This window comes from Chanodichthys erythropterus, chromosome 15, assembly GCF_024489055.1.
Source record: "Chanodichthys erythropterus isolate Z2021 chromosome 15, ASM2448905v1, whole genome shotgun sequence".
In the NCBI taxonomy this organism is placed as follows: domain Eukaryota; kingdom Metazoa; phylum Chordata; class Actinopteri; order Cypriniformes; family Xenocyprididae; genus Chanodichthys; species Chanodichthys erythropterus.
Genome location: NC_090235.1, coordinates 1,444,678 through 1,457,536, shown reverse-complemented (window position 1 = coordinate 1,457,536; position 12,859 = coordinate 1,444,678). Strand labels below are relative to the sequence as shown.

Genomic DNA, 12,859 nt, shown 5'->3' with positions numbered 1-12,859 from the left:
AGAGATATGTTTTGATAACACTTGTTTTTCGTTCTTAATAGAAGAATACATGTATTATTTGGATCAATAATGGATAAAACTTCCCAGTTTATCCAAGAGCGGAAGGGCTAAAGGAAGCGACGAAAGCATGCTTGCGTGTGATTGGCTCTTTAAATGAACGACAACAGAAATGGCCCAATCAGAGCTTGTTGCGAAGGTAATTCTGTCGCATGTGAGTGGGATTTTATGAATTATGCAAATTTGAGCAGTTGTTCCACTCCTCGGATGAGAGGCTCGATTCACAACCGCCGAGGAGTTTTATTGTTCTTTTAATAAGATAAAAAGTTTCATGTTTTGTCTTTCGCTACAGAATATACCAGATAAGAATGACTCGTTGTGGTTTCCTATATTAGGGGAAGGCACTGCATCTCTGCATTATGATGTTATAGGCCAGGAAATAATGAAAAGCCGGTAGTGTGTAAGTGCAGCGAACAGTTTCGCCGGTCGGGGCTGCTCTTTGTCTGACACAGAGAGTAGTCAACGCGTGCTCTTTTGTTTGGGATTTTGCCTTTGTTTAACGGCAAACGGGCGATCTTTGTTCTCGTTCAGGCCTCCCGAGGTTGAAATATTTGTTTTGGAACATGCATCATATGAAGAAATATTTCACCGAGGGACTCATTCAGTTTACGATTCTGCTTAGTTTGATAGGTGTTCGCGTGGATGTCGACACTTATTTGAGCGGCTACTTCTCGCCGTTGATAGAGACGGACGGAGGGCCGAGCTCGGCTTTCATACAAACCCCGTTTCACCACTATCGCGACACCGCAGCGGGCCATCAAGTGCACCCAAAATGTCCCGAGCTAGACTATTTTTTCACCAGCCGTAGGCTGCTGAATGAAGTGCGTGCGCTCGGATCCCCGGCCCGCTTCCCCACGCGTGTCAGCGCATGGCTGGTGCACCTGGTGCCTGATGATGGTTCTGATGTCAGTGAGCCACTCGACCTGTCAGGGAACCCTGATAACGAGGACGTAAATACCGAAAATCACCTGGAAGAGGATGATCACAGGACTGGAGAGAGCTTCGGACTGTCAGTATCTCAGGACTGCAATGTTTCAAGGCCTTGTTGTGCAGCTGGCGAACTTTCCAAAGAGGTAACGTTAACAATGCAGTGCCTTATTACACTCTTTCTATACTTAACAGATATATTATGTTATTTTCTCCTCATAGGGCACACAGTAGCCACACGTGAACTGCTTTAAGCATTTGTTTGTTTGTATTTTGTACTTAGTTAGCCAGTTAGCTTCATGGCACTCGTGAGCAACTAAAGGCGAAAGCGAAACAATGGAAGTTGACCCATCCGTAAGCAAAATAAACCAGTTTAATGTTACAGATTAATTAAATGTTAAATATATTATATCTACCTTTTTGAATTGATCTGTACCAATCTTTAGGCTATGGTTTTATGTGTATTTATGTTGTTGTTTTGTTATTTATCAGCAAATTTAATGCAAGTTTTTGTGAGGAAATATGTCTTGTTTACGAGGTAACTTACCTGTTCACTTGTTAGTTTAAATGTCAGTTACCATGACAACTAGATGTACAGGTGTAGGTCACGTGCGTCAGACAAACTTTGAATTTAAACCATAGGTTTTAAACGTCAAGTCTGTCAAAACAATTTGTCAAAGTTCACGTGTTATAAAATAAATACTTAAGGAAATTCCCTTCATTTTTTTTTCTGTATTTGCTGGACAAATCGTTGGTTTTGTAACAAGAGAGTAGTTTTGTCTGAGAGAAGAGTGGTAAATTACCCTTTGGTCCAGCCCAAACCTGCTCTTTCTGAAATGTTCGCTGTTACTTGATCATGTCTTGACAGAGCTCAACCTAGTTTCTGAAATCAGTTAAGTCATGTGTTATCCCTAGAGCCACCTTTATGCAAATATTTCTTCCTTTTCTTTAACTACCACAGGTGCAAGTAAAAATTCATAATCTATTGAACAAGTAGCAGAGTACTAAGAATACATTTGTCTTAAACAGGTGTACCATAGTTTATGGAGTATTTCTTAACTTTCTTGGAATTACTCTTGAGTGCACTGTTTTTATAAACAAATATTTAAAGCAAAACATTTTAAGCCTTTATTTTGAGAATTTCTTTCTCTCCAGGAAACTTTACTGAACCAAGAGAATGAGGAGGAGGATGTGAAAGGTGAAAGAGGGCAGGAAGAAACCAGCCCTGCTTCGCTGAACCAGCTAACTCAAAGCTCAGCATTAGAGCAGGAGGTAAACAAACAATAACTTTACCACCTGTCTAACAGGAATGGTGTGTCTATCAGGTTCGATGTAAAACTTTAAGTGTTAGTTCACCCAAAAATGAAAATTCTGTCATTAATTATTAACCTTCATGTCGTTCCACACCTGTAAGACCTTCGTCAATCTTCAGAACACAAATTAAGATATTTTTGATGAAATCCGAGAGGTATATGTCTTGTCCAAAGACAGCAATATAATCAACACTTTCAAGGTCCAGAAAGGTACTAAAGACATCGTTAAAACCGTCCACATGGCTGTTTCTTCTGAAATGTGTTCTTGACTCACTATGGCAAGCCTATTATAAGTGTTTATATTTTAGACCTGACAGAATGGTTTTCACAGGAAAATTTAGGGCTGGACGATTATGGCCTAAAATCCAAACCTCGATTAATTGAACATTTCACCTCGATTACGATTAATGAACGGTTATTATTATTATTATTTTTTATTTTTATTTTGCCCTCATAGTTCACTGACAAGGTTTGTACTGTAAATATGATTGACTATTAAAAGGTGGGATATTTTTTCCTATTTAAAGAGTGATCTAACATAACAGCTCACTTTTCAGCAGTTATTTTATCTATGCTTCATAACATTTCTTACAGATTTCTGCTTGTTGTAAATCAGATAAAGATAAATTAGCACAGTACCAGTACAAGTGATTGCGTGTGAATTAGTCATACCGTCTCTCTGTTCATTGTGAAGCTGTGGGTTGTAAATGGTTACTCCAAAAGTAGAAAATATGCTATAAGAAGTTTTGAGTTTCTAACCTTCTTTAGTGATAAATCACTGACAGCGCTGATTAGCTTCTGCGTTCCTCTCAGTACGCACGATCTTCACATTTTGCACAGCTACTGTTTGTATGAATGTTCGTGCCACACTGCAGCTGCGCGAGCACTGTAGCTCGAAATAATAAGACATCCGATCGTCTAATCGCTTGAATGTACAAACCTTAAAACAAATACAACTGACAAAGTTTAGTGAAGACGCAAGGCTCAACGCTCACGCGCCATCACTATGTGTTGAACTGGCGTTCACCTCCGTGTTTTGCTTTTATGCCTCTGACTGGACGGGGCGGAGTCATGTGGCTACACACGCGGTAATATTTTTAAGGGGAAAGTATTAACAGGATTAAAAAAACGAAATAACCGACATGGGAAAATTATGTCGGTTAGAGGTTCTGAATTTCGGTTACTTTTCGATTAATCGTCCAGCTCTAGGAAAATTGCATACATACATCATTCGCCTGTAGTTATCTCGTCATATCTGTAAATGGAGAAAAGTTGCTCAGGCTACCTTGACTCTTGTGTGGTGTGGGAGTGGCATAGGTTAGTTGTCAAAACAAGCAAGAAAAGCTGACATGGAGCCGCTGAATCTTGAACCTCTGGGTAAACACACGTTTAAAAAACAAAACGGAGAGGAGTCTGCTGGCATAAAGAGAACGCGACAGCGCTCGTAATAAAATGATTAAAAATTGGCTTGGCTTTTGGGAGATGGTGAGAATTGAGGGATTTGAAATGTTGTAAAAGTGACGTGGGGATGGCATTTTTATTATTCAACAGGTAAGGTATTTTATTGAACAGATAAACTGCCAATATGTAGCTCTCTAACAGAGTCATTTCATTATGGTTGTTGTAGTGCTATGCTGGAATTTATTTTCAAGGAAGTACTGTCTTTTAATGGGTATAGCTACAGTAATGTCTTCAGCTAGTCAGTTTGAGATCCTTTCTCTCTAAAGAAGTTATATCTCTTAAGCCTAGTAGTGAATGTTTAATGAGCATTGGGATAACCATATTTATCTGCACAGTCACTCAGAGCTGAAGCACAGCCAAAACAATGTTCTTCCGCTAAATGCATGCAGTTTTAACCGCTAGAGGGCCAAAAGTTACATAGTGATTGCATAATGTTGCATAACTGTGATTTGGTTAATATTTTACCAGTCCTATGAATGAATGAATGAGTAAAGTTACATTTGGTTATGTTTCTGGTCATTCAACTCCATATTAACTGTTGTTGGTGTGAGATGTTAAATGTTGTTTTTATTTATTTATTTATTTATTTATTTTTTTCTGCTTCTCTTTCCAGGATTTGCCGGGTAGTACCCTTCCTCCACCTCTTTCTGGGCTTGAGCTTCCTCCACAGTGGCAGGACTTCCTCTCTGAATTTGATGTAAGTGTGTATGCTTTGTCCTCCATTCAAGATTAAAGGAATATTATGGTTCAGTAAAACTATATCGATTATATATATATCGAATATAACTATTATATAACTATATCGAATCATGTTTACTTCTAAGTGTGTTACAGTTACTGTAAGTTTGATTATTTAAAAAATGTAATTATTTTCATTGGAAATTTCCATTTTGCACCCAATGCAGTAGACACTGAACAATACTTTAAAAATAACTAACAATACCAAACCAAATCAATTTGTTTTTCCAACTATGGGCAATCTAAATACTAAACTCTTTTCTGATTCTTGTTTGGTGTGCACATTTGCACTAAATAAGAATTTTGAAAATGTTTACAGTGACAGTATTTTTCTATTCCATCTACAGGATTTTGACTCTATGGTCCCTCAACGCATTTCAGATTTAGAAGCTGACCTTCCTAATCCCATCAGTTATGATGTAAGCCTTCAAGATGCCATGGTAACGGGGGGAGATTCATCTAATTGCAGGCCGGCATCTTCCCGAGCACCCCTCTTCCGTTTGGAATCCACAAACTCTTCTCGCTCAGACCCATCTCAGAGCTTAGCAGGGGCACTTCCTTCATCACTCTTCTGTTTGTCTGGGAACAGCTCTCATAATGAAACCTCCCCTTCGCAGATGGGAGGCTATCTAGATGAGGCTGTTTTTGAGCACATCAATATGTTGGATCTGGGTAATCTCGGAACAATCGACCCTCAGATGCTGGATGGCATGCAAAGTGAGATGGACACTCCATGGCTGGAGGATTCAGACTCTGGCCTCTCTTTGGAGAGCAGTTCTAGAAGCGCCGCATCCCCGTCTACTTCATCCGATTCATTTTGCGAGGATGAGGGTGGAGCTACAGGCTATAGCAGTGAAGTGGAATCTCTTTCTTCAAAAGGTGGCGCTTGTGCAGCTGCTTACCGTGATTGGTCGCCTGTGAACCTTCATGACAACATCTGGCATGATCATACCTACTCAGCCCCACAGGCTCAAAATTCCACATCATCTAGCTGGATCACAACTATCAAACAGGAAGTGATGAGCGAAGATGAGTCTGAACCTGAAGAGATGAGTCGTGATGAACGTCGGGTGCAGGCGTTGGGTCTTCCGTTTTCAGCCTGTCAGATTGTCAACATGCCTGTTGAAAACTTCCTGGAGCTGCTGGACAGGCAGAATCTGTCAGGATCAGAAGTCATGCTCTTGCGTGACGTGCGCAGAAGAGGCAAAAACAAGCTTGCCGCGCAGAATTGCCGCAAGAGGAAGTTGGACGCGATCCTGGGCCTGCAGGGTGAGGTTGATGGCCTCACGGTGCAGCGGGATACTCTCCTGCGCCAGAGAGCCCACACAGCCAAGGCGCTTTCTGCTGCTGCAGAACATTTCGAGGCTCTCTCGAGGACTGTGTTAAGCCACATACGTGATGAATATGGACATCCTCTGAACCCTGAGCATTACACACTGCACTGCAGTGCTAATGGACGGGTGATGGTTCAGCCTCGCACAAACACAACGTCAAGGACAATGACAGGTAGTAAGACAGTGAAGAGAAAGAAGGTCAAGAAACCTTAAGAGACTTTTTTTGAGAGTGTGTGTGCATGCATGTTTGTGTTTACAAACAAATATTTTTGTTTTCTGAAAGGTGAGTTTTAATCCTTGAGATAAGATGTTTTGATGCATTTCTGGCTCTTCTTTGTTCCTTAAAGCCATTCGTAACTCAAGTGGAGGGCAAAAAGAATACTGTAAAAAAAATACTACACATTTACAGCTTGGGAGTAGCTTTGTTCGCTTGCAGGAGAGAATGTACTGAAAACACTGGATGTTGTTTATAGTAAGAGTTTGTATAAAGACTATTTCTAAAGAGCACATTTAAAAAATAAAACTTCATATTGCTTTTCTTTAACTGTTAATTTAAAGGCAAGTTACTGAGTAAAGAATGTTTGCAGATGGTCACTGGTGGACCATATTAAAAAGTGTGCCTCGCTATTTGTTGCAGGATAGAGCTTAAGGGGATAGTTCACCCAAAAATGACAATTCTGTCATTTACTTTCATGTCAGTCCAAATCTGTATGGCGTTCTTTTTTCCTGCAGAACACAAAAGAAAATATTTTGAAAAATGCCTGTAATGTATGTTGTTTGTCACTGTCGTTCTTCTTTTGTGTTCCACAGAAGAAAGAAAGGCATGTAGGTTTGACATGAGGGTGAGTTAAAATTTTTGGGTGAAATTATCCTAATTAAATTTAAACTACAGTAGTCAGCATCTGAAGTGGATCAAAACCTTCCATCAAAGTTGTTCTAAAACCTTCTAAGGACATCTTAGTTCTTAGGACAACTTTGATTAACGTTTTTGATCCACTTCAATGTTGACTACTGTATTTGCAAACATATTAATAAAATACAACTTTCATTAGTTGTAACTTGCAGTTACCTTCACACCTCGATTTGTTTCTCTAACCACTGAGATACACAGTTCAAATAATGTAATTGTGTATTCATAACTAACAGTATCACTCTGCTTTAAAAACTGTTCCTTTATAATACATTACTGTCAAATTACATTTGCATTTTACATTTATGCACTTGCCTAAAAAGAAAAATTATAATGCTTTCTGATAGCTTTTTATAAAGGCTTTGTAAGGTTGGATTGCAGTTATGTTTTCAACTTAATTTTACTTTTTATTTTTTGCACTCTGTTTGTCACATTTTAAATATACATAGAAGTGGTCATCTTTGAAGTGAAGTCAAAGTAAAAACAAAGTGGAACTAATTAAAAGAAAACAGAATTGGTGAGTTTTGGTCTACCTCATAGCACAGTTATAATTTAGAAAAGGCAAGTATATCAGCTTAATGACTAATTAATTAGTGAATTAGTATTAAAAGTAATATTGGGCCCAAGCAAATGATCCTCTTGTTTATTTTCTTTATTGGCAGAGTGGTTTGATTTGTGTTTGTGAGTAAAAGTGGTTTCTCTCTCTCTCTCTCTCTCTCTCGCTCTCGCTCTCTCTCCCTCTCTCTCTCTCTTTCCTTCAGTTTTTCTTTGATTTTTCTATTTTGTGTGTTTTTGAGCAATTATTTGTGTATGCGTGTGTAAGGGGTTGGAATACCTTCAATTTTAAACAGGGATATTCAAAATCTGGCTCTTTTATATATTTTAAAATGAATAAAGGAGGACAAAAAAGTTACTGTTGAGTTTATTCTTTTTATTGTATTTTTGTTTTATGGATGCTATTTCACAGAAAAACATTCTATGCAATGCCACACTTGACAGCATTGTCAAGCTAAAATTTTCTAAATTATGCATTTTTATCTCTGTCCTTAAATTTTAAACTGCACAAATTTATATTAATACTGATAATTGTTATAGTGATGTTATTGGGTTATACAGGTGCATCTTAATAAATTAGAATATCATGAAAGTTTTTTTTTCTGTAATTTAATTCAAAAAGTAAAACTTAAATATATTCTAGATTTCTTAGACAAAGTAAAATATTTCAAGACTTTTTTGTTTTCATTTTGATGATTACAGATTGCTGCTCATCAAAATAAAAAAAAAATCAGTATCTCAAATTATTAGAATATTTAATTTCAAGTTCTATTAAATTACTATTCTCAGGGTATAAATACTGGGTTTAGGTTAGTAATCCCAAAAGCAGTAACAGGGAAGTCTGCTGACTTGACAGTTGTCCAGAAGACGATCATCAAGACCCTCTACAATGAGGGTAAGCCACAGAGAGTCATTGCTAAAAGAGCTGGCTTTTCGCAGAGTGCTGTGCCAAAGCATATTCATGGAAAGTTGACTGGAAGGAAAAAGTGTGGTAGGAAAAGCTGTACAAGTGAAAGGAATGACCGCAGGCTTGAGAAGATTGTCAGGCGAAGCCGATTTAAGAACTTAGGAGAGACAGACATCTTCAGGAAATGGTCTACAACTTTCATTCCACTTAAGCCACTTCTGAACCAAAGACAATGTCAGAAGCATCTTACCTGGGCTAAGGAGAAAAAGAACTGGACTGTTGCTCAGTGGTCCAAAGTCTTCTTTTCAGATGAAAGTAAATTTTGCATTTCATTTGGAAATCAACTTTGGCACCTGCCCACACTGCCAAAGGTACCAAAAGCTGGTTCAATGGTCATGGTGTTACTGTGCTTGATTTGCCAGCAAACTAGAGAATCTATGAGGTATTGTCAAGAGGAAGATGAGAGACACCAGACCCAACAATTCAGATGACCTGAAGGTTGCTATCAAAGCAACCTGGGCTTCCATTACACCTGAGCATTGCCACAGGCTGATTGCCTCCATGCCACGCTGCATTGATGCAATTCATGCAAAAGTGCATAGAAATGAACATACTTTTCAGAAGCCTGACATTTCTGTTTAAAATATCTTTTTTTTTTTTTTGCTTCATTTACTTCATTGATCTTATGAAGTATTCAAATTTTTTTGAGATAGTGAATTGATCTAAAATCATCACAATTAAAAGAACCAAATACTTAAAGTACTTCAGTCTGTGTGCACTGAATTTATTTAATACATGATTTCCACAATTTGAGTTAAATTACTGAAATAAATGAACTTTTCCATGACATTTTAATTTATTGAGATGCACCTGCATACTAGATGATGTTGAATGGCATAATGCGACTAACGTCATGCTCTCTGGACTGAAAGCAAAGAACCGAACCGGCAACACATGAACACGATCATCAATATAAAGGTAGTTGCAACATCATGCTGGTTTTGAATTGTTTTATATATAAAAGAATGGTCAAAATGTTGAACTGTCCTGCAGAGTTTAGCTCCATCTTACCTCAACACACCTGCCTGGAAGTTTCTAGTATGCCTAATAGACCTTGATTAGTTGGTTCAGGTGTGTTTAACTTGGGTTGGAACTAAATTCTGCAGGACAGTGGCCCTCCAGGACTGAGTTTGGAGACCCCTGATCTAGACTTGGGGGTAACACATTACAAGTAACTTGTTATGTAATCAATTACTTTTTCTAGTAACTATTGTCTGACAGCTGCATTTACTCATCTCACTTGCACATATCCTATTCTTCTTTAATCAAGAATGGCAGCACAGCCTAAAGGTTTGTTTGAGCGGTGCCCTCTAATGTACAAGGTGTAAATATGCATTTCCTTCAGCCTGAGGCTTATTCATTTCACTTTTAGCGTGAAAGGGCCTTAAACATTTGCCAAAAATAGAACTTTTTTGTTTTTATAAAAAAACAAGCAAGCCCTTTACATAAAAAGTAACTAACGCAATTAGTTACTTTTTTAGGGAGTAATGCAATATTGTAATGCATTACTTTTAAAAGCAACTTTCCCCAACACTGCTTCTAGGTTTTGCCATTGAACTTTAAACATAAAATCTTTGCATGAACATGACAGGTAAGCATAGAGACAGAGCACATTTAAGCCACGCCCACCCCAGGGCTGCCTCCTTGTCATGTTTTGCTTCCAACAAAAGAACAATGACTAAAAGCTGCTGTGTGACAGGGTGTACAGCAAAAAAAAAAAAAAAAAAAAAAAACAACTGTGTTTTTATTAGCTACCGAACTGTAATAGCATTAGCCAACCTTTAAGGAGACAAAAGTGGAAACAGGTAAAAGACGTGTAGCATCAGCACAGCAGGAAGAATGGGTAAATTGTGGAATCCTGACATTCAGTATACCTATGTGTGCAGTAAACATTTTGTAACTGGTAAGTCAAATATCAGTTTTATATTAGTGCTGTCAAACGATTAATTGCATCCAAAATAAAAGTTTGTGTTTACATAATATATGTGTGTGTACTGTGTATATTTATTATGTATATATAAATACACACGCATGTATATATTTAACAAAAATATATTGTTTATATATAAAATATGTATATTTATATAGAATATAACTTATAAATGTAGCTAAATGTTTCTAAAATACATGTATGTGTGTTTATTTATATATACATAATACAACCCGAATTCAGGAAAAAAAAAGTTGGGACATTTTTTAAATTTGAAAAAAATTAAAAGTAAAAGACTTTCAAATCACATGAGCCAATATTTATTCACAATAGAACATAGATAACATAACAAATGTTTAAACTGAGAAGTTTTACAGTTTTATGCACAAAATGAACTCATTTCAAATTTGATTCCTGCTACAGGTCTCAAAATAGTTGGGATGGGGGCATGTTTACCATGGTGTAGCATCTCCTCTTCTTTTCAAAACAGTTTGAAGACATCTTGGCATCGAGATAATGAGTTTCTGGAGTTTTGGTGTTGGAATTTGGTCCCATTCTTGCCTGATATAGGTTTCCTGCTGAAGAGTTTGTGGTCATCTTTGATGTATTTTTTGTTTAATGATGTAACAAATGTTCTCTATAGGTGAAATATCTGGAATGCAGGCAGGAATGCACCCGGACTCTTCTAAGATGAAGCCATGCTGTTGTAATAGCTGCAGTATGTGGTTTTGCATTGTCCTGCTGAAATACACAAGGCCTTCCCTGAAATAGACTTCGTCTGGAAATCTTTATGTACCTTTCAGCATTCATAGTGCCTTCCAAAACATGCAAGCTGCCCATACCATATGCACTTATGCACCCCCATCAGAGATGCTGGCATTTGAACTTAATGCTGATAACATGCTAAAAGGTCTCCCTCCTCTTTAGCCCGGAGGACACGGCGTCCATGATTTCCAACAAGAATGTCAAATTTAGACTTGTCTGACCACAGAACACTTTTCCACTTTGTCCATTTTAAATGAGTCTTGGCACACAGGACACGATGGTGCTTCTGGACCATTTTCACATATGGCTTCCTTTTTGCATGATAGAGCTTTAGTTGGCATCTACAGATGGCACGGCAGATTGTGTTTACTAACAGTGGTTTCTGGAAGTATTCCTGGGCCCATTTCGTAATGTCATTGAGTGATGCAGTGTCATCTGAGGGCCCGAAGACCACGTGCATCCAATAAAGGTCTTTGGCCTTGTCCCTTACGCACAGAGATTTCTCGTTTCTCGGAATCTTTTGATGAAGTTATACATCACTGTTTTCCACAATGTTTTTACGCACTCTTTCACAGATTGGAGAGACTCTGCCTCTCTATGACATCCCTTTTATAACTAATCATGTTTACAGACCTGATATCAATTAACTTAATTAGTTGCTTGATGTTCTCCCAGCTGAATCTTTTCAAAATTTGTTGCTTTTTCAGCCATTTGTTGCCCACGTGCCAACTTTTTTGAGACCTGTAGCAGGCATCAAATTTGAAATGAGCTCATTTAGTGATAAAAGTGTAAAATTTCTCTGTTTAAACATTTGTTATGTTATCTATGTTCTATAAAATATTGGCTCATGTGACTTGAAAGTCTTTTAGTTTTCATTTTATTCAAATTTAAAAAACGTCCCAACATTTCCGGAATTTGGGTTGTAAATATACACAATACACACACATATGTTATGTAAACACAAACTTTTATTTTGGATGCGATTATTCATTTGACAGCACTATTTTAGCTATAGCTATATGATATTTCCTGTCGCCTTTAGCAACTTTCCCTGAAAATTAGTTGGCAACACTGACCCAGATGGATTACTGAAGAATGCAAAGTGTCTGATGTGTTATTTGAATGTTTATGTGATATAAATGGTTCGGGTATGGAAATGGTTTTGGTGACGGCGGTACCGCTCGACCGACCACAATCCTGTCATCAAACAAAAAATGCAACTATTTGAGTTCCAAAATTATGAGTTCCAAAAGGTTTAAGTTTCTAAACCGGGAGAACAGCAGAACGAAAGAATATTGTTGTGTCGCATTGTGCCATGCTTGCAAAGTTTAACTCTGTCCTAAGTTTTCACGGTTTCCCTACAGATCAGGAAACGCGCCAAAAGTGGATTGACATAATTCGGTGTGAGAAAATCACTTATAAAAAAAAATCTGTAGTCGCCACTTTAATGCTGATGATATAATCGAGCCAAAGGATCCCACAGGGCATAAATGTATTTAGCATACTCCTTTTTAAAAATCTTGAATGTCTTTAAGTGTGACAATTTTGCAGATTTAAGATAACAGAAGTGCATTATACATTTTATTTAGATTTTCAAACAGTTAGAATTGATAGGAATATATCATTCAGTTATTTAAATCAAGGAATTCAATTATTGCAGTAAGTTGTCATCAGATTTGAGTGCTGATCTTACATATAAACTTGGATACAGCAATTAACAGATTTAGACTATAACCATACTTTTAATATTCTGAGTGTGAGGACCTTAAAGTTTATATCAGGTGATATCATGTAGGCTACATCTCAATGTACTGAATTATGATATTTTGAATGACCTGACGAAAATGATTTTTTGAAATCACGGTTGCCCCGCCCTGTGAAAAAACCTCATTGGAGACACGT

At 37.5% G+C, this 12,859-nt stretch overlaps 1 protein-coding gene across 1 annotated transcript; it reads left to right on the top strand.

The window, feature by feature from the left end:
- Window positions 1-253: 253 nt before the first annotated feature.
- nfe2l3 (nfe2 like bZIP transcription factor 3) lies at window positions 254-7,638 on the top strand. The gene is made up of 4 exons (XM_067411111.1): window positions 254-1,130; window positions 2,140-2,256; window positions 4,372-4,455; window positions 4,844-7,638. Exons 1-4 carry the CDS (start codon window positions 621-623, stop codon window positions 6,041-6,043), a joined length of 1,911 nt encoding a protein of 636 aa, XP_067267212.1. The 5' UTR covers window positions 254-620; the 3' UTR covers window positions 6,044-7,638.
- Window positions 7,639-12,859: the final 5,221 nt, after the last annotated feature.

Excerpts from the sequence above, each read along its gene's own strand:
- nfe2l3 (XM_067411111.1), top strand. The coding sequence starts at position 621 with ATGCATCATATGAAGAAATATTTCACCGAGGGACTCATTCAGTTTACG. Across the intron at positions 2,257-4,371 it reads GCTCAGCATTAGAGCAGGAG|GATTTGCCGGGTAGTACCCT; the intron begins GTAAACAAACAA and ends TTCTCTTTCCAG. Across the intron at positions 4,456-4,843 it reads ACTTCCTCTCTGAATTTGAT|GATTTTGACTCTATGGTCCC; the intron begins GTAAGTGTGTAT and ends TTCCATCTACAG.